The sequence below is a fragment of the Centruroides vittatus genome, unplaced genomic scaffold, assembly GCF_030686945.1.
Source record: "Centruroides vittatus isolate TY-2023 unplaced genomic scaffold, ASM3068694v2 contig_361, whole genome shotgun sequence".
Taxonomy (NCBI): domain Eukaryota; kingdom Metazoa; phylum Arthropoda; class Arachnida; order Scorpiones; family Buthidae; genus Centruroides; species Centruroides vittatus.
This window is the reverse complement of record NW_027122185.1, coordinates 2213769-2237181: the sequence shown is the minus strand read 5'-3', so window position 1 is coordinate 2237181 and position 23413 is coordinate 2213769. Positions and strand designations below refer to the sequence as shown.

The window sequence follows — 23413 nt, the reverse complement described above, 5'->3', positions numbered from 1 at the left end:
ATAATAATAAATATGAGAAAAATTTTTGTTAGAATCCACAATTTGAAATTTAGAAAGTAGAAATGAAATACATTGAAAAGATTATGCAAAGGAAGTTAAGTATGAGTTTACTTAGAGAGGCTTATAATAGATATTCAAGTGTTTATTAGAAGAAAACATAATTATATATATAAAGACAAAGGTTCACCAAACTTACAAACAATGAAACAACTATATACATATGAAACAAGTTTGAGTTATAAAGTATTAACTAAGAAAGATAGTTAAATATAGTTAAATTAGATTAAATACAGAAGTTCACAACTGATGAAAGTTGTTAACAAAACTGGTTTCAGTTTTGTTAACAACATTGAACATATTGAACATAAACGTACTCAGCAAAAAACATAAACTCCAATAACCACCACCTTATAAGTTGCTGAGGGAATTTTTAATTAAGAAAACGAACTTTGTTAACAACTTTCATCAGTTGTGAAGTTTACATAATTCATTTTTGTTTGTTCAGACACGAAACAATATTTCAGACAAATAATAGTATTTGTTTCATATATATTCTATTTTAATGTAACATAAAAATATTAATCATGAAAATGTTAATCATATTATTTGAAAAGGCAAATTTTATTCAATAGGTTAAACAAAATTGTAACCTATTAAATAAAATTGTTGTTTCCAACACATGATGCAGTGTAATCCAGCGACCACTTGGCTTCTTTTCATCTTTATTTCAGTTGATACGTGTATACATTCCACGTTTTGGGCCTAATATGCCCTTCTTCAGTCAACTTGTATCTTCTCTGTTTTGGAATGTATATGCATATCGACTGAAATAAAGATGAAAAGAAGCCAAGTGGTCGCTGGATTACACTGCATCGTGTGTTAGAAACAACAATAGAAATACGACACGGTTTCAAATTATCAAACTATTAAATAAAATGTGTATTTTCAAATAAAACATCATTATTTTTTAATGTAAAATATTGTGAATAAACTGCTTTTTTTATAAAAATGTTATATTTTATCATTATTTTTTATATTTATTTATTTTTTTATTTTTGGCTTCTTAAAGAATAGAGCTGTTCTATTTTTTACAGTATTTTTAAAGTTTCAAAAAAATTACTTAAACACTTAGTGCATTATACAAAACTTGTATACTATATATGTCTAGCAGAAATAATAAATGATAATATAACTTTGATATATATATAAAAGTTAATAAAATTCATAATTATCATCATCAGTAAGTGAAATAGCTTTATCATCTTTTTGACTTATTGATTTTTTTTAAACAAAAAACTGATTGAGCTAGTTCAGATTTTATCATATTCTATAAAGCTTTCTGCATTATGTATAAGCAATAATAACATACATAAAAAGTTTTCCTTTCAAATACATTACAAAGAAAGATTAAAATTTATCAATACTACTGTAACAAACATGGAAGAAAAATCTTATTATGATGATATAATCCTTCTGATCCATCCTCTTACATAGTATAATTTGTATCCAATGGAGTTTATTAAACATTGTTTTCTATTTAACATATCACAATCCTTCTTTGGACATGGATATTTGTGTCATTATGTAATTTCAAGAGATAATTTATATTTGTGAAAAACCTGTTTGTAAATTCCTTTAATTATGTATAATAATTTAAATAAATAAAACAAACTATTACTAATCTCTTTGTAATCTCAAACGTTGACTGTATTAAAATATATTTGATTTGATCTATATATTAGTTATCAAATATTTCAAATACATTTTCTAAATTATATTTATTCTCTGAAAAATTATATAATTATATTATTAGACATATTCTAAATACAATATTTCTGTAATTTTTATTCATTTGAATCTTAGTTAATATGTCAAACATACTAAATATGAAAAATATTATCATAAACATACTATCGAAGCATTATGATAATATACAATAAAAGATATTGATAGTATTTAACTATATGCCAAATACTCTAAATATATATTCAAATATATATTAACCTTCATTTGCTAAATGTTCATTCCAATCATAAAACTTTTCAGTTTGTGTAGATAATCTATATCGTTCTCCCCATCTAAATAAATCACGCAATGTAATATATCCTCGTTTTCCAGCAAATATGCCACTCTGACATCGACGAATCTACAAAAAACAACAAAACATTTTAATAATTTTATTTTAAAAACATTCAAAAATAGATTATTAATTTTTCAAATATTATAAATGTTACTATTAAAAGAAATCTATCTTCAAGTATGTACATATATAATATACCTGAAGTTCTTGCATCACATTTACAAGCTTCTTACTATAAGTAGGTGGAAGAGCACATCTTTTTTCTAAAATTGTTTGCAATTCTTCAGGGGGTATTTCATCAAAATGCAATTCGACAAAACGATTTCTGAATGCTCGAGATAAAATCTAAAGTCAAGAAAGAGAATACTATAGAAATAATTCAATAATGTAAAAAAACATCATATTACATATTAGAAAAATCAATAAATACAAAAAACTCGTATAAAATACTTTCATAACTACATGATTTAATTCTAAATCATTACTACACAGTTTCAAATATTTACCACAATAACTACTATATACTGAATCAATAAAAGAAAGGTAAAGAATGTAAAATACTTTTGATTTTATTTACAAGTTAACTGAAGTTGTCTCTATAATTTCATATAATTACAAACTGATTTATAAAAATCTATTAAAATTAAATCTGTAAGAAATTAAAAAAAGAAAATTTTTAGAATAATACAACAACTATTTTACAACAATTAGAATTTCATTCCATATTACACTAGTAATTATTTTTATCTCAATACCTGAAAAGTAAAGAATATAAATCATCGAAAATTAGAAGATTATTAGGTCTATTTTTCTATACAAAAAGATACTTTTAATAATTCTTGTTAAATGTTTTACAAAACATTAAATGCTTATATAACTAAAGAACAATCAGAAAGTTGGTTAGAGATATATTAAAAGAAACAAAGATTTCTTGACTTAATTTATTGACTTTGAAAAACCTATTGATAGAATAAATTAATTTAATTTGGTAAAAACACTAACAAAAAAAGAAACTGATTAGGAAAAAGTAGTTTATCATAGAATCAATTTAGAACATACAAACTGTAGTAATAATCAAGACAGAAGGGAGTAGAAACAAAACTCTGATCACTCAAACAAATAAGAATGCCTTCATTAGCTCTACCTAGACTTTCAGCTTTGTTAAAACACACAAGACAAGCCAACAGTTATGCCCAGTAGTTGAAAAATGTGCATCCCCAACATACTTATTAAAAAATATATATATGTTATCGACAAAGTAATTAATCGAGCATTATGAATAATGACCAAAAAGGGTGTGCAGTGTGATAAATATTGATTAATTCATCAAATTGACCGGTCATTATGAATACTGCTATCACCTAGTCGGGAAAAGTGATAATAAGTTGAGGAGTGATCATTTGACATACGCTAGCCAATCAGCACACTCAGTTGCGTGTGCGTATCGTGTTTAGTATCGAATTTTAAATTTGATTAAAAAAACTCCACTTATTTCGTTTAGAAATATTTATTTTTTTTTGTGAATTGTTTCAAAGTACTATTAACTGATATTCTTCTGGTAACTTAGAAGTAACTTTCATTTTTGACTCTTTCACTTTTTGTATCATTGACAAATACGCTGATTTTGTAAAAATTTGATTGTTCTCACCTTTTTCTGCTATTAAATCGTTTAATCGGTTGTTGAAGCAATTATTCATATAACTTAATGATTCCTCCATGATCGTTACTTTTGTCAAAGAAAAAAGATTAACTACTGGTCACATAAATTTAAAATTCTGTACTAAATGCAATACGCATGAGCAACTAAGATGTACGTTCTGATTGGCTAGTGTAAGTCGGACAATCACTCTTCAACGTATTATTATCACTTTGCCTGACTAGGTGATAGCAGTATTCATAATGACCAGTCAATTTGATAAATTATTGAAATTTATTACAATGCCCGATTTTGTTGGTCATTATTCGGTTAAAGTTTACCTAGGGAACCCCAATGGCCGCGCTTCCGGTAATCTCGACAGCATGTGATATTAGAAATTCATTGTAGGTGGAGCAATTTTCAAATTACACTACGTATGTAAATTTCTTTTTTTTGCATGACAGTAAGACTCCTGCGTGTGTTTTGACTAGTTAAACACTTATGAAGAAAAAGTATTACTTTCTGTTATTTTTAATAGTAAATAAGTAAGTTTCTATTCGTTCTAGTTCTAATGTTGAAATGTGAAGCAAATTTAATAATTTTCTCATAATAATATCTGTTCATAGAAGTATTTTTTTGTGAGATAATGTCTACCGCTGACATTAATTTGAAAAAATTTTGGAATAATCGTACCTCTGGACAATTCTCTCGATTAATGTACTGTACTGTGGATTCGATGATTTAGCGATAGATAAGAAAATACCGAGTGATGTGAAATTTGCAATATTCTTGAATTTGCAACATGTAGAAGAAGAATTATCCAAATTTTATTTGTATTCTTTTATGTATAAAAAATATCACAAATGGCAATTGAAATCTGGAGGGAAACGTTTTCAAACTTGATTAATGTTACCTTGGGTGCCAAGATGGCGGCTCGTCTCTGATTCCAGCAAGGAAACAGTGGGGACGCACGTTCTAACCTAACCTAACCTATTCTAATAATTTGTTTGCTAATAATTATAGTACTTTATTAAAATAGGTTAGGTTAGGTTAGAACGTGCGTCCTCACTGTTTTCTTGCTGGAATCAGAGACAAGCCACCATCTTGGCACCTAAGGTAATATTAACCTCAAACTTTTATAAAACATTTGAGCTTTATTTATCTCGGGTCTGGAATTGAGCCAAAATGGAAAGAACCGGAGTCTGTTCCAGCTGCTCCACAAAGTGATGAGTGTAAGAAGGTAAAACAAAGGTAGATTCATGTCTTTAAATTAAAAAAACGTGTAAAAATATCAAGTAAAAAGAGAAAAACTAGTGATAAGAATTGTAAATCCAATAAAAGTGAGAAAAAATGAAAAGGAAATGTAAAAAGCGTCAAACACGTGAGTAAAGATTTGTTTTATTTTATAGTTAGTGAAACTTGTAAAATAATCATGAAACATTTATTATTTACTAATGTAATAATAATTTTTTTAATAAATTCTAAATACTAACTAATTTGCATAAGTTTTTGAACATAGTAAGCGTGCGTAGTACAGTAAACAAAATGGCGACCGGAAGCACGACCATTGGGGTTCCCTAGGTGAACTTTAACCCATTATTCATAATGCCTGTATTAATCACTTTGTCCATAACATACATATAAACTCTTAAAACCTCAAATAATAAATGCCAGATTTAGGATCAGTAGCACAAGGTAGTTAGCAGAAGAGCTGAAGCAAATAGTCTTAACTGATGATAAAAACATTTCTGTTTTAGACTGCCAAAGTTTATACCCATCCATTAAACTAAAACCATGTCCTAATTATTTACTAAAAAAATTAAGTAGAAACATAAATGGGATGACCACCCATAACAAAACATTGATAGAGATAGCACAATTACTATAGTTGCCTGGTTGCAAGCTGACCTTTTATTTAATTTTTTCATTGTTCAAAAGTCAGAATCAGTATTATTAATATGGTTGGTATGATACCCTTTACTGACATAGTTGAAAGTTTGGAAAATATCGACACAATCTCTACAAAGCTACTGGTACAAATTAATATAAATAACCTCAATTAGATGTAAATACCATACCGGTTGTAAATAAAATTACTAGTTTACTGGAACCAGCAAAAATAAAAGAAATGAAATGAAAACAAACATTCTTCGAAGCTGAGGTTGACCATTTAAAACGAAAGAAAACATTTGTTTTCATTTTATTTCTTTTATTTTTGCTGGTTTATTGATATTTACATTTAGCTGAGATTATTTATAAAATATCGACAGAAGCTGCCACAGATAAGTTTCCACAAATTTTGTATGCATGCATAGAAACATATTTCTAGAGAAGTTGTCACTTGTGCATTTAAAAAGTGTTTGATCTCAAATGCACTTGACAGCACAGATGATGTTCTGTACAAAGACAGCAACAAAGAATCAAGTGACAATGAATCTGAGTCATTTGATGACAGCAACTGAACAATTAAATGACATAAAATTTATTCCATATACTTAATTAATAAATTTTCATTTTTTTATATTTTCGTTTTCAATTTCCTGGGGTTGGCTTACAATCAAATAATTACAGTAATATGCTACTCATCTTTCAAATTTGATGAAGAGGTATACATACAAAACAGAGGAATCCATATAGGAGTTAAACAGGATCAGAAACATAGAAGCCACTCACAGATACAACCAATGCACCATCAATACCTTAGTTAATGCATACAAGTACAGAAAATTCCCCAAGAAGCTAAATCCCCTCCACCCATGACAACACTGGTAACATACAAGTTGCTAGATAACACCTTCAGAAAGGCTATTAGATTGGGGAACAAGTAACTAATGTATAATTTCTAATAAAGCAGTATAATATAAATGATATATATATATATATTTATTTAATATACCTTTGAAAAAATACTAGTATTTGACAGCTTTATTATTTCATTAAACTCTTAACAGTAATATGGCATTATTACAATTTGAGTTAAAATTTTTATTTATTTCAAAATCAGATTATTAGTTGCATAATAAAAACAAATAAATATTATGACAAAACTAAAAACTACTAACTTTTCTTCCACCATATAATCCTGGTGGATTTTGGGTTGCAAATAACATAAACTGTGAATGAGCCTTTATTGTTTGCTGTGTTTCAGGAATAAAAAGTTCTCTGTTGTCATCTAGTACCTAAAATATTAATAAACAATATCAATAATTACAAATTTAATGAGCTTAATTCTGTTTTAAGTACAGAAATCCCTTGCCAACAGACATTTTCCCCAACTGCAGTGTTGAAATAAATTAATTTCTATCAAAAATTAATGATATATTATGAAAAATTTTCATAATATAGCAATAACATTAATATTTTGACTATCAATAAATTATACATTTTAAAACAATAGAAATAAAAATTTTTTTGTAATTAAATGCAAAAAAATTTTATTATTTTTCTTATCTGTTACAACATATGGCATATGACTAATCATTTTATAAGCATTATACTAGCTGCCAAAGAGAAGGTTGAACCTCTTTAATCTGGCATTCTGCAATCTAGCAACTCTCATTGCCTAGTATGTTTTGGATTTGTCACCACTTGTTTGTAGATCTGTTATGTCTGTTTATTTGATTCAAAGAAAATTAATTAAGGGAAAGACAAAGTACCAGAAGCAAGCTACATTGAAACATTGGTTGAAGAAAGTCATCAATAATTGATTCAAAGACTCATTCCAATGTAGAAAATCCACTTTGCTGCATCTTCTCTGTTTCTGTTGTAAACATACACACAATAAGCATAGCAACGCTAATGACTCTGCATACCTTGAAGATACTGCTGACTTCTGGTGCTTCAGGAACAAAGTACTTTTTAGTTTTGGGCTTTATATTACATGAAACAATGAAAAAAAATCTTGTTTGAAAGCATTAATAGTTCTATTATTTCCTGAAATTTAGCTCTACCTTTGATAATAAAGCAATAGGTATACAGAATAAGCATATGGTTATGTAGGTAGGGATCTTTATCCTTAGGGATCTTAAAGGGAAATTTCTATAATACGACATTTTCTGTAGTATTGGCAACGGTTAGATCCCAGAGTTTCCACATTAAGGAGATTCAACTTGTAGTTTGAAAGTATTGCTGATCTCCTATACAGAAATTCAAACAATATGAAAAGTAAAATAAGCTAGATTTCAATTCTTAACTTTTTTAAGAATTATACTTCTCAACCATTTTGAAACAGTTTAAGACTTTTTTTCATTTTTTTCATAATTTAAAAATTTCACTATATAGTATTTTGGTGTAAAATTAATTTTCTTTATTATAAAATGTATATTCAATGTTCATTATTCTTCTAACTTCTTATTACTATAGTATCTAAATTTTGATAATTGTAGTTTGACCAATTGCACTAGTTTTTTTCATCAATAATCCTATTGTTGGCAAAGTATGACTGTATTATTTTAATAATTAAATAAATATGTTTCAAAGTTACCCTGTTTAAGGCTTCAAGGACTTCAGTTGGTGCAAGATTAAGTTCATCTAAAATAATCCAATAACCAAATTTCATAGCTTCTACTAAAATACCTATAATAAGAGAAAATAAGTTAGTTAATAAGCAACTTATATTGTATTTCTTTTTATTTTCATTTTAAGATTACAACAACAATTTTATATAAATATCAGTTAATCGTATAAGCATATATTTCAAATCTGATCATCTTAGACGAATGTAATCGACTCAATTTTATTTTGTTTATAAATTTGCTATAATCATAAATAATTTCTTTTCTATTCCATGTGATAAATATTTTATTTAAAAAATAATATTCTATGAGAAGAAAGATAAATCTATCTAACATATTGCAGCAATTTTTATATAACCAAAACTTTTATAATCTATCTTTTTTATTTTAGGGTATCTTGAAAACTCAAGGCACGTCTACTTCTTGTTTTTTTGGAATTTATGTTTCCTAAAATATAAATTATCAAATACTATGTTCATTTTTCAATATTTAAATTCTTGCTTCTGTGGCAATAATCTAACGTTACAAATAACAATTTATATATTAAAATTATTTTTAGTATATAATTATATTTTGAATATTGAATAAAAACAAAATATATATGTGGGGTTTAGACGAGTAACATTCCTAAACCATTAAGATTTACGAGGGGTTGCGGGAGAGACGAGGAGAACGAGGTATTGGGAACAAGTAAGGGGAGAAGTGGGAAAAAGATGACAGTTGGTGATGGCACAAAAGAAAGGACAAAAAACGTTACAAAGAAAGGTCAAAAGATGTTACGAAGATTATCGTTCTATCAAGATGGTTGCAAGATGCTGGAAGACTGTTGTCAATTCTGATTCTCTCTATTTCTATCTCAATCACTATTCCTACATATATAATCTGCTAAAACTTACATTTTGCATTAATCTGTATGAATATTTATTGAAATACTTGTTTTGTCAAATGTTAAATCAGTTCATATCAAACCTTTATAATTTATATATCTAAAAATTGCACATTTTGCATTTATTAAAATTATATACCTTCTTTGAAAAATAATTTTCCATCATCATCAGAAGTATAATTTCCTACGTATTCTTGTAAATCTGAATTTTCATGATTATTTATTCTTACACATTTGTTACCAGACACTGAGGCAAGCCATTGAATTAAACTTGTTTTTCCGACAGACGTCTCTCCTTGCAATAGAACAGGATGCTTTCTGAGTAGAATATAAAATGTTAAAGTTGAATTTATTGAAAATATAAAAACTTCTTGATATATTAAACTAATTTCCTGAAATTAAATCTTAAAAAAAATTAATAATACTAAGTTATTTTATGTTTATTCTTACCCTGCAGATACAATTCGAGCTAAATCTTTTAAGTTCTGTTTAACTGATGGTGTCAAAATATAATTTGAAGGAGTGACGGGATTATTTTCACCCTTTTGAATCCAATATCCCTCAAAGCATATAAATTTTTCACCAGGTTGTTTAATTGGTTGTTGCAAAATAGACTGCTGGTTTTTCTTCAATATATGTTGCTTTATTTGTTTAATGACTAAAGGATGACTTGATCGATCCAACTGAGTCAAAAAACTTAAACAGAATCCCTGGAATGAAAGCAAAAATGACAAAAATAAATTTTTATTATGGTTATAACTTAAAAATTAAAATAGTTACATTATTAATAATAATATTATTATTAAAAAATACTGTTTGAATTATAATATATATCTCAATGGCATGGCATTAATTACATTTTTGCATATATATAAGAAGAGAAACATAAATTGTCATATATGCTTCATATACTTAAATGTTTGATGATATTAATAATACATTTCTATTTTATATACTTATTATTGTATTGTCTAATATTAAAATAAACTGATACTTTAATTTCAGAAATTAATTTATGATAGAGTCAAATGTAAGTTATTCTCACATTCTATTATACGATTAAAAAAACTTAACTTGTAAATTTATAAATATACATTTTTTTAGCAACAATTTCAAGTTTATACATACCTCAAATAATGAACGTGGAACGCAGTAACAAAGATTTCTAGCAGCATAATCCAAAGCACGACATAATGTTCTCAAACTGAAATATTTAAAAAGGTAAATTAAATACTGGTAGACCTCCTACAACACAGTACCTTTACAACGCATTTTTGCTCCAACGTGGTTGGAAAAACGCAGAAATTTTCTTACAACACGGTACTTTCACAACGCGGTTTAGGGTATTTAGAAACGAATTATCTTTCACATAACAGAAACATCGCAATGGATAACATAAGTGCAGTGTAACTTGATAAAACAAGCTCAGATCTTGAAATAAGGCCAGTCAAACATTCACGAACAACTATAATAAGTGACGATGAGGACTGAGGACTGAATTTGTGAGCATAACATTATGTTTCTTTTTGATTTTGACTTGAAATCATAATCTTTTTAGTTTTTATACGATGTTGAATTTTATTTAAGTTTTTTTATGTACATAAATTTAAAAAATGATGAAAATGTTACACCATAAAAGGCAGTTTGTAGGGTATGGAATCGCCTAGGTGAGCGATTCTCGCCCTGGTTTAGGATAATGAACTTTCGTGACGGAAGAACCGTTAGAAAGGTCCGTTGAAAAGATCTGTTGTGTTTCAAATCGACGATAGACAAGACGATTGGCTGGCGGAAAGTGACCGTTGGCCGGACGTTGTGGAAACATTCGAATTTGATTGGCGGAGGATTCAAACGCCGGCCGCTATATATGCAGTAGTTTCGGCGGGAAAGGGATCGGATCAGATCAGATCGTTGTTATTGAAGTTCTAACTATCTCTCTCGTTGGACGTTACGGAAATCTGCGAAAGTGAACTCCAGTGGTTTATTGCGAACTTGTTCCTGACTCGGAGGTGTTGCTAATTATAAGTCTGTTTGCGGAGATCGTAAGGAGTTTTTCCGACGAACTTGTACGGATATAGTCGGTTGTCGCTTGGATTAGTGTTTGTGCATAATTAATTGTAACGCTATTTTGTATTATTTTGTACATTTGTATTGTAAATATAAACTTTGTGTTTTATTCAACCGACTGGGTGTTATTTTGAACATTACTCAGTTTTTCTCTTTTTAGAACTGAATCCCAGTTTTCGTATTAAGCTGGTGTCTCCTATAACGTGATTTCCCACAATGCGGTATTTTCAAAGAACATAACTACCACGTTGTAGGAGGCCTACCTGTATTTTAACTTTTAAAAAAATTGAGGGGTCAGTGCAAAAGTGGTCTAAACCACATTTAAAATAGAGAAAAACAGCTTGTTAAAGTTTTACATTTATGGTTTTTCTTGGAATTTAAAAAAATCCAGCAACAAGTTGCTTAACTTTCCTGGCAACATTTGGTGGCACCATCTGTTGTAATATTTTATTTAAAAAAACTTTTTGTATTTTTAATTATTATAAAATACAAAAAAACTTAATTTTGAGAATAGGGATGGGTTTTATGAAAAATGGTAAATGCTAATAATGAGTAAAATCGTCATTAAGTCAGACACTACTTGAAATATGACATGATCCCCTTTATTTCCGTACCCCAATGACCTTTAACCACCTAAATTTAATAGCATCAATCCCTTTAATACACAGACCGCCCTGCACAATTTCAGACACACATACAAACACTAACATCCTTAGATACAGGGGGGGGGAAAAAAACCCCAAATTTGTTTGATTTCTGAATGTTTCAAGGTCCCTTAAGTGCAAAAATGTAAAAATCTTGGGTTCTGAGATTTTGATTGATTGCCATACTTTCCCTCTGTTATAACAGAGCCAGGAAAGTAAAACACTATTTTATTGGTAGTGGTGTACTATGTGATGCTTTGTTAACTTAAATACAATGTTATGTAGTGTAATGTTAATTCACATTTGCAAACACATTTGTATGGTGAATCTTATTTATGTTTGCAGATGTTCTTGCCTGTTCTCCTTACATAGTGTTCTCTTGAGTTTCTTTCGATCTTCTTAATGTTTCTAGTCCAAGAATCAATGTTTTTTGTTCTTTTTCTTCCACAATTTTCCAAGACTTTTTGCTCATTTTCCATATTTTTGAGACTTGAAAGTTCACTATTACAATTAACATTAGCCATCTCTATTGTTACATGTGATCTTAATACTAGTTTCTCGTTGGCTGTTGGGGTTGACCAATGTTCCACTGTAGCAAACAAGAAATTCATTTCAGAGAAAAGATTACTGGTTCCAAAATAAAGTATAAAGGTGAATTGATCTAATCCATTTCATAGAATGATAATTCGCATCAAAAGCACAGCAAAAGTTATACATTTTTCAATAGTTTTGACATATCCTTTTAATGTCAGTGTAAAGGATTGCTTTTAACAGAGTAGGGACAAAAATGACATGACCTTGTGAATTGGTCCCACCCGGTGTTGTATTTGTAAACAGGTGGAGAAACAAAAGGAGCACTGTCTTTGTTTATTGGACTTGCATGAGGTGGGGCAATGTGTTTGCCACATATTAGCTTGCTAGAAAAAAAATGTAAACAAGTGACGGACGTTATGGTGAGCTTGTTTCATCAGAAGAACAGCCGACGTTTTGGAAAGCTTCCGATGAAAGGAAGAATCTTGATTGGTCGGAAGTTGTCATCCAAAAACTCTTTAAATAGTAAAACGAGCGAGAGAGAAAGAAAGAAGAACAAGAGACTGGTACACGGTACTCTCAGGCACTTGGGAAGCCCGTTGAACATAAAGAGTGTGTTCTCCTCTGATAAACATCTCAAGGATGGGTTAGTGCAGAGACTGGACTGACCATGCAGTTGAGCCAACTCCACAAGCTGACTGAGGCCTCTCCAGAGTGTAGTAGTTCCCAGAAGCCAATCCAATCGTGAGACACCACACTTTGCTGTCTCATATACAGTATGTTGTCGAACTTGTACATTCTACGTATTTTGTTTTGTAAATAAACTGTAAATATTCTCTGAATTGAGTGTGGAGGTATACTTTTCATCGAACCTGAATCAACTATTGGATTGTGATACACACAGAACCCAACTCAACAAGATGGAGTTTGGGAAACAACATCGCTAGATCATCTCGAGATCTTCACTGTCAGAATTAATTAAACCAGAATTTCCACAAATTGTAGTATTACATACTTACCCCACTTAAAGTTATCAATTGGTTATCAGTACAGAAAATTCTCTAAGTTATTAAAATATGCAAATTCTACCATTTTATTACTAAATAAATATATTATTATTCTTATTTGCCAAAGATCCACAGTATTAAATTTCCATCTGCTTTATACATAACTAAAACAATTACTTTTTTATTTACAAAAACATCATAAAAATAACTCAACCTGTAATGGGGATGATGTCCAGTTCCATCTGAATATTTGCATTCAGCATCTTTTCTAATCTGAATATAAAATTTGACAATATTGTTTACTGTTTCTGATGGAAGTGTTAAACCTTTCAGATAACTGTCAATTAAAATTGCTAAATCTTCCTTGTCTTCTAAATCTTCCATAAAAAATTCTGAAAATCTAAAAAAAAAAAAATTATATTATATAAAATCATAGTGTTATCAAATACAAATAATTATAGATTACAATAACAAATTAAAAGTAATACTAAAAAATAGTAAACTAATAACATGATTAAAAACAAATTTTATAAAATTTATTCGAATAATTTGGAACATTTAACATTCCAAATTAATAATATAAAAAGCATGTAAAATATTTTTTCAATATAATTCTAATAAATTTCTGAATTTCAATACATGAAAAGAATGAAAAAAGTTAATTGTCGTCATAAAATATTTAAAAATGAATATTTGAAAAATGATCGCCTAAATACTCGGGGGCTATAATACGGCTATTTATAGCCGTATTATAGCCCAAGTATTTAGGCAATTGTTGGATTATTATATTAACTCATCAGGCTTTGAGATGTGTTTTATCTGGGAAAAAAAAACACAGAAACTTAATCCAGTAATTATTAAAAAATTTAACACTTTCCTTTCTTGACATATTCACAATAACGTTTTTGAATATATTATGTTTCTTATAAATACAATAAAATCTGCATAAAGTGGAATCCTGCCTAAACATAAAAAACTTTGGAAAAGAGAAATTTTCTATTATATTTTATTATATGCTGGAAACCTGTTTAATGCTGAAACAGAAGAGTGTTTTGAGCACAAGAAACATAATTTAATCTAAATGAGTGACATAATCATAATGCCAGGCTTAAACTTTTAATCATATTTTTAATTTATTTCATTTAAAATATATGCTCTCCACCTCAAATTAGTACTGTAGTGTCTTGTCCATGTACATCATACTTTTCCATTATCAATGGAGTCATGCCAGTCATCTATTAACTGCTTTTATGGGTAAAGTTTTAAACTGAAACAACGTAACTTCTGGTTTGCATTAGAAGTTCATATATAGTTAATTGGGCCTCTTGCACCTATGTTTCCATATCTGGTCTTGGATTTCATCTAACTCCATTCTCGAGATTAAGAAACAACAGACGAACAGATGACAATGGTAATTTATAGGTCAACAATTTTTCAAATTGCAGCCCAATAAAATAAAAAATTAAGATTCCACTTGTGAGCAAATAAGTAAAATTGTCTCCAGGTATAACAGTGACAAAGAGTATAAAAACTGTATTTCAAGAGCAAATTCAAACCTTTTCAGAGAAACAAAGTTAACAAAGTCTTTATTAATACAATTGAACCTGTCTATCTCAAACATGTTTATCTTGAAAACCTCTTTATCTCAAAAATTATTTTTTCCATGTTTATCTCAAATAAATTTATTCCAAAATCTTTATATCTCAAATTATGGACTGAAATGTCAATTACAAATTCAATGCTCAGTGACTACATTTTGATAGCATAAATTGTTGTTGAGAAACATCTCTTGCAATATAATACATAGATGAATTTAATAAACTCCTATTTATTTATAGATGAATTTAATGCTGCTTTCCTTTGATTGGCTTGAATCTTATTGCCTGAAGAAAGGCAAGCATCAGAAACTATTGACAAACTGTTTTTTTAAGGTATGTTTTATTTATACCTAACACAGGTATGTACTGTACTTGCTATTCTAAAATATCAAACTTCTAATAAAACCTATTACTGTATACTGTGTATAAACCTTTATACTGAATTTGTTTTCCTTGTTCCCATGAGTTTTGAAATAAACAGGTTCATATATTAATCTTTGTTGGAATTAATCAAAGATACAATAAAATACTTTTAAAAATTAAGAATTTTCAAGATTATAATGAGTTTTTGAGAACAAGCAACAAATGTAATTCATTGAAAACAATGAGAATAAGATAACAATGCTGCCAATTTTTCTTGTATCAAGTATGGAGTAGTTAGTAAATAACTAGTATCAAATATTCAAAGACAATCAGATTAACATTGCTGATAATTACAAAAATTGAAGTTAACAATTCCTTAAAGTATTAAAATTCCTTTAAAAGTCAGACCAGAGAATAACTTTGTCACTGTAATGTGATTAGAATTTCCTACAGCAGTGAGACAAATTCTCCCTTCTCAAGTTCACTTGTTTGTTGATGTGTGTGAACACAAATTATGCAAACAACGAGAACTTTTTAGAACTGAACAGTCTTCAATCCTTGCATTCAAATACATTTATCTTTACTTGGAATATCTAAATTAATTTTGATTAAAACCAGTAATAAAATTTTTTACATAATGGTTTTACTATAAAAATGAACATGATTGTGGGACATTTATCTAGTATCATTTAAAAATAATGCTAAAATTCAAACCTTCCTCTCAGTTTCCAACAATTCACTAATTAAAAATGAATGTTTTCAACTACTTTCAGTGGCCTGTGTCAGGTCAAGCAAAATTCTATATCAAACATCTATAGCAGGTTCAAAGTTTGGAATAATGCTGTTTTTCTTTCAAATAATTATCTTTGAATTAAAATCTACTATATTTACATAGAAATTAATATAGTTTTAACAAATTAATCAAATAATTAAAATAAAAATATTAAAATGCCTTTAATAAATAATATAACCAAAAAACTAAAAAAAGTAAATTATATGGTGAGATGTAAATTGCTATTATTGAATTATTATTATTTTTTTAATATTTGTTCTTTCTGAGGGGGGCACTCAGATCGTCACTGTGGTTGGTGACTTTTTTTCTCACTTCATCTGACTTTGATATAATTGTTAATAATTGAAAACTGTGTAATATTTTCAACTAAAATGAAGAATCTCAAGCTAATCCTACTACTATTATTAATCTCCGGAATTGAATCAAATCCAGGACCATTGCAAAAAACACTAATGAAGAGAGGTAGACCACCAATAAATTGTTTAAAGCAATAAACTAACAATGCAATATCATCGAAATTAGAGACAAACTTTATCACGGACTATACTGAAATAAGAAGAACAGAGTTACCAACTCAGACAGGTAAGAAATCTAAGCCCTTTGATAGAGCTAACAACTACAGAAACAATTATGGAAATAACAGACATTTCAACTACAGACCTATGGTTAAAAATTGTAGAACTTAATACTATCAGTAATGAAAGAATGGAGAAACAATTTTCATTTATACTAGAGGAAATTAATATAGTTCATAGTGAAATAATTAATTTTAAAAAACAATTGCAATTTATTAATGAAATAAATGAAAAGATTGAAATTAGAACTAACCAAATTACGTAATGATAAAGAACTAATGCAATTTAAGATAGATACTTTGAATAATGCAATAAATAATAATAAATTAATGATATATGATTATGCAAATAAATTAACGGATGTAAATCATAAAGAACTATTGAATTTCTTGATGCATTCTCTAAAGATTACATGCAATAAAAATGAAGACATAAAATCTATCTATAGTATACCTAATTCTAAAATTAATATTAAATGTTTAACTCTGAAATCAGAACAACTGAGAAATAATATTTTAATGTCGTGTAATAGATTGAAACAAAACAAATTACTGGGAGAGTGGCAACGTGTAAATATGGCAGCTGATTTAGTTAAAAACTCGCATAATAGAAGAAAATCACTATTACCACATTATATTGATTTAAAAAAACGAGGAGTTCAACTCAAATTATGAGATGATTATCTGCTAATAAATTAGCAAAAAATTACATACAGTTTTATGCAAAATCAATTAGTATATGCTGATGATTTTTTAGAATATACCTACAAGAAAATTTAATAAATCAGAGACCATAATAAAAACAAAAGAAAATAATGAAACAAATAAGAATTTTAATCAATGAACTGTTGGAAAGTGAGAGGAAGGTGTAAATTTTAGCATTTAGAAGATAGTCCCAGCTTTAGAATTAACATGTTTAAAGATAAAAAAAACAAAAAAAAAAATCTATTCCAGATGTAAACCTGCTAAAAAAAAAATAAATAAAAAGTGCAGTTCAGTGCAATTCTGGTTTACTCAGACTTTACTGTATTTAAATATTGAAAAATTTTTTTGATAAAAAATCATTTAATTCTATTCAAAGAAATACTAAATTACATTAATCTCATCAACAGTATCATTCTAGTAATATAATAGAATTACACTTCTAAATTATAACTAAGAAAAAAGTTTTGCTAAAATTTTAATCAGAATTTATTAACAAAACAGTAAAAGGATTTCATTTATAACATAAATAATAAATTTAATTAGAATTACGTCGTCAAATATTATTTTTAATAGCAATGAAACAAATAATAAATATTATATAAAAATTAAACCAAACAACCACTGTAATTGAGGCTATTTTATGCTACAATTAATTGTAGTGTAAAATAGCCCAATTAATTACAGTAGTTGTTTGATTTAATATTAATACATCAGACTTTGGAATATTTATATATATATATATATATATTTATTATATAAAAAGTTTCATTTTTTATATTTATTTTATAGCATTCAAAATATATAATCACAATACTATTCTAACTATATCTTTTTCAAAATTTAAAATTTCATCTTTTAAAGAAAGCATACTTTTTATTTAAGAAAAATTATAATTAAAAAATTTAATTTTTGAAATTTACTTTTTAATTTTATAAAGTAATATATATGTGATTTACATTCTTTGATATACATTGATAATAAATATTGAAAGTTCAATTAGTTAGTTGTAAAATAAAGAAATATAAAAAATTCTAGATAGGACTAAATAGTCACATTTGGTCATGTCATTTTCTGATGATGTAATTAAATTTTGACTCTAAAATAGAAATAGAATATTCTTTACATTAATATTGATAATATATCTTACCTATTTCTAATGCCAGGAGGAAGATCTTTCCTACCAATATCAGTTGCTGGATTCATGCAGGCAAACAGACAAAACTCGGGATGTCGTTTAATTGCTTCTGTATCCCTAAATTAATTTTATTTTAATAAGTAATTTTCAAATTAAAGATAATCTTTAAAATTAAATTATTAATGGACATTTATGATGCTATTACAATTGATTCTTCTTCATAATATCTTGAAAGAACCACTTGGATTAAGTATAAGTTACAGTTGGAATAAATGAGCAAATATTTATTGTGACATCATCATAATGCAGAGCTGCAATTTTTAGTTATATTTTTAATTTAGTTAATTTAAAATATATGTTCTCTACCTCAAATTAGTAGTGGCTTCCCCATGTACATTATACTTTCCCTTTAACAATAGAGTTGTGCCGGTCATCTATCTGACATCTTACAGGGGAAAACTTTTGAATTGAAATATCATAACTTCTGATTTGCATTGGAAGTTCATAGAGTTAATTGGGGCCTCCTGCACCTAAGGTTTCCATATCTGATCTGTCTTTCATCTATATAAATTCATTCTTGAGATTAAAAAAAGACAAATGGACAACAGTAAAAATTTATAGGTCTAAATTTTTTCAAATTGTAACCTAATTACTATTAAAATTTCTTAATAAGCTTCAAAAACTATAACAATGTAATGAAATTAATTCAAAAATTGTGTCATAAAAGTGTATCATTATTATATTTTATGTTTTGAAAAATAAAGAAGATACATGCCCAAATTTTTATGCATATACATGTGTGATATAATACACATTAAGATATATACGCCTTTAATATCTATACCAGCATTAATAATAATGACTAAATATGTGGGTGTTGCAAATGATATGGCTATGAGTGAAATATTGAAGCTCCTAGTCATTTTTCATTTGAAATACATTTATTTTCCTAACAGTTATTAAACCTGTGCTTTAGTTTTATTATAAGTTACTAATCAGTTCAGACTCATGTTAAGATCTGAAAAAAAGATGACAATTCAGTTTGTATTAAAACTAATAAAACGAAAAAACAATATTTAAAGAAATAAAAAAAAATTCCTCAGAGATAAATTCAAGTAACTATTTTGAAACAAAACATATTTATAAAAATTTACTAAAAAATAAAAACACATTCAAAAATAGAAGATACCTTAATAAAAAAAATTATAAAGGTACATAAAGTTTTGGAGTACAGCAAGTTCAAAATAAATTAATAAAAAAAACCAAGATTCCAACCAAAGTATTAATTATAAGGTATGGTGAACTTACTACAACAGAACTGAACAAATTCATATTACAGAATTAGATAAAAATATCCTTATTGATTTTAATGTATTGTTAGACCCAGATTTTACACTGACAAAAAAAGGAGAATCTATACAGTATCAAACGTTTTTGATACTAGATTAACTTCTAAAGTATAATTTTTTTTGTTTTTATATTTTTCAATATATTTATTTTGTTTGTACAAAATAAAGAAATATTTTTTAACAATACAATAGTCTCAATTATTATAATAAAAATTTTCGTTAGGCTTAAATCGACGAAAATTCAACACAAAGTGACACGCAACGGAGAAAAATTTCAACATCGAATAAGTTAATATATTTTTTCGTACATAATCGGTTATCTGAAAAATCAGTTATCCAAACAACCCCAGTCCCCAACTGATTCGGTTAAACAATGCTCTACTGTATAACATTCTATAAATGCAATAACATTTCTGCATCCTTAGCATTGATGCAATCTCCGAAAATTTTATGTAAAATCTTCAATCATAATCATTAGAAGAAATGCTTAAGTTCTTCACATAATTTTATTAAATTGTTAAACATCCAATTATAATTTTATTTTATTGTTTTAGGATACATTTTAACTTATGTATTTTTATTCTATCATCAATTCTTGTAACCTGAAGAAAACCTTTCACAGGTTGAAAATATTTATTTTTTTGCTCAAATTTTATTGTTACAAATAAAGATATTTTGTTATTTATAAATCTAATTTTAAATATATTTTCTTAAATCGATTATATTTAAATTTATTTACAAATATGTATTGTCTAAATTTTAGTTAATCTCTAATCTCTCAATATTTCATTAAATATAATGAATAGTAATAATTACCCTCTTTCAGTTAAAGTAATTGAACTGGAAACACTTTCTAAAAGACCTCCAAGACATTCCAAAGTTTCAGCTTCAGCAAGATTTATTTCATCTAAAAGAATCCATTCTCCTTCTTTTATTGCTTTGACAAGACTTCCCTAATCAAGAACAAAGAATTTTATAAATAATCTGATACTTAATTTTTGTTTTACAAAATAATTTTTGCATACTAATTATGCAAATTATAATTAGAAATTTATTGAACTTAGTTTTAAATTAACTTTAGTTATTAAAACTAATAAATTATTGATGTTTTGAATTATTTAAATGAATATGATTAACTTAAAATATACAAATGATGAATTACATACTTCAATAAAAGAAAATGCCAGAGTATTTTCCATATGTTTCATTTGAGATTGTAATTGGTGAATTTTATATCCTAATTTTTTCCATCTTTCAATTAAGCATTCTTTATCTTCATTAGATTTACCTATGGTATTAAGCAAAAATAATTAATCAATATTATGTAATAATTTAATAAACTTTAAAAATACAAAATTATGTATTCAATTAATATTTATAAAATATGTTTTACACTTTACTCAATATTATATCAATTTATCTGACAGGAGCAGGAGTAAAGAAAACTGCAATTTATTTGAATGAGATATGTATATATGATATATATATGTCAAGTGTCAATCTGACTGGTACAAACTAGTGTTGCCATTCATATATCAACAATATTAAAATATTAATATATTGTACTTTTTCAATATCATTTTATTAATAAATTTGTGGCATAGTATTTCACAAATATTGATATCAGTCTCAGCAATATTAGGCTTACTCTATTTCTGACTATAAGATGCGTATTTCTTATAATTATAAAAAAGAAAGCAGATTATACTGACGAAAAAATAGTCAACAGAGGTATTGACAAACCTGCTTTCCAGAATTATTGTATTATGTTTGTTTTTTAAGCAAATAATAATAATATTAAGGAAATAAAATGGTTATTTTTTAAATATATAGATGTATTTTATTATTTTTGCCTAACCTTATCTAAAGCAAATAAAATGTTCATAATTTAAAACCCAATTTAGATAAAGCATAAGCAGCAATCATCTGTTGCATGAAATTATCACTCAGCTAAAACTGTAGCCATTCCACTTAAACTTTAAATGATCATGCTTTTATCTAGTAACATACAATAAATCCATATACAAACAACCATGCTGCAGAAAATCAAAAAGATTGAATTTTTTCAGCTGAAAAAGCAAAGTAGACCAGTTAGATTAGAGCAGCATTTCTCAACCTTTTTAAGCCCAAGTAAAATGTCTAAAAAAATTCTATGGACCATTAAGTTATACAGGCAAAAAAGAAAATTAATAATAAAAGATCAAGTTATATTCAAGTCCTAATTTCTTTCAAAAGTAAGGATTCTAAAATTGGGAGCTGACTTGGGTTATATAGCATTTGAAATTTCATACAGTAAGATACTATGGAATATGCATAAGATCAGGTGACGACGAAAAATAAAAGTGAAAATAGACATTTTAAAATAATTTTACATAAAATATAAACTTATTTTAACTAAAACTGATTTTTAAAAAATCTGACAAAATAAAAAAAAACATTTATGATGATTACAGCTTAAAATTTATACATATTCAAAATAAAATTTACACTAAAACCTAATTAATTAGATAGTTGAAAATGCCCACTTGTTTGTTCATATACATAAGCAAGCAAGCGTCACTTTACTTCTATTTGATATTCATATAGAGTAACTGAGATTAAAAAGTCAAATAAGCAAACTACACAATTTTGCATATGAAGTGAAACTTAGATTTAGAGGATACTGTGTTTAGAAACAAAAAATCTAGTCCTGGCAGAGTAATAAGTTTATTAATGTAGTTTTACCTGAATTAAATGGATTTGTCAGAATAAACTTTTTAAAGATGTCTTTGATCATTTTGTATTGTTTCATACAAAATGATAAAGATGTCAAACTTTATAAATGATAAAGGTGTATGTATGTGTATTATACACATTACACAGTAGAAGATTTCACATTACAAATTTGTGATACCAAACCAATGAAATGATGTTTAGTTGCATGATTTTCTTTGTATTTTTAACTGTCTCTAATACTTTAACTATTGCAATTTAAAATTTTTTACCATGATTTTCACATGCCTTTACTGAAATTTGATCAGAACAACTGCTTTATGTTCATAAATATATTTTTTGCAAGTTTCCAATAGTCTATCATGAGCATCCTCATAGGAAATAAAAACAAAATTTTCATTTTAAAAATAATGAAAACACAACATAAAAATGTTTTTCAATCAAATTAAGTAAAAAAAATATTTTCTTTTTGTTATATAATGCAACAACAAATGTTTATTACATATATATCCTACCTGACGTGTATTTCTGAATAGCATTTTTTTGAGTATGCAACATTAATTTAAACATATCTTGCCACCTTTGAGAAGAATAACATTTCTATAATAAAAAAATATATATATTACAAAATATAATTTAAAAATTAGAATCATTATAAATATAATAAATGTCTGTTAAGTGAGTGAATTTACTAATAAAGTAATCAATATTGTTAATTTTTCAATACTTTAAATAAGCTAAAAATTAATTTATTTAATACAGAATTTGATTTACAGGTATACAGAATTGTTATTTTTTATTATTATAGTTTTGTTGATATTT

The 23413-nt window shown here is 27.0% G+C and overlaps 1 protein-coding gene across 1 annotated transcript in view; it reads right to left on the bottom strand.

Moving 5' to 3' along the window:
* The window catches only part of LOC136975022 (midasin), a 234672-nt gene that overhangs the window by 175973 nt on the left and 35286 nt on the right, over nucleotides 1–23413 (bottom strand). The window contains exons 16-27 of the mRNA XM_067270012.1: nucleotides 23107–23191; nucleotides 21046–21167; nucleotides 20696–20832; nucleotides 18543–18647; nucleotides 13577–13762; nucleotides 10245–10320; nucleotides 9567–9826; nucleotides 9256–9434; nucleotides 8200–8291; nucleotides 6779–6895; nucleotides 2279–2425; nucleotides 2005–2146 (exon numbers count right to left, since the gene is read on the bottom strand). Of these exons, the coding sequence (XP_067126113.1) occupies nucleotides 2005–2146; nucleotides 2279–2425; nucleotides 6779–6895; nucleotides 8200–8291; nucleotides 9256–9434; nucleotides 9567–9826; nucleotides 10245–10320; nucleotides 13577–13762; nucleotides 18543–18647; nucleotides 20696–20832; nucleotides 21046–21167; nucleotides 23107–23191 (1648 nt within the window). The remainder of the gene's footprint in view (nucleotides 1–2004; nucleotides 2147–2278; nucleotides 2426–6778; nucleotides 6896–8199; nucleotides 8292–9255; nucleotides 9435–9566; nucleotides 9827–10244; nucleotides 10321–13576; nucleotides 13763–18542; nucleotides 18648–20695; nucleotides 20833–21045; nucleotides 21168–23106; nucleotides 23192–23413) is intronic.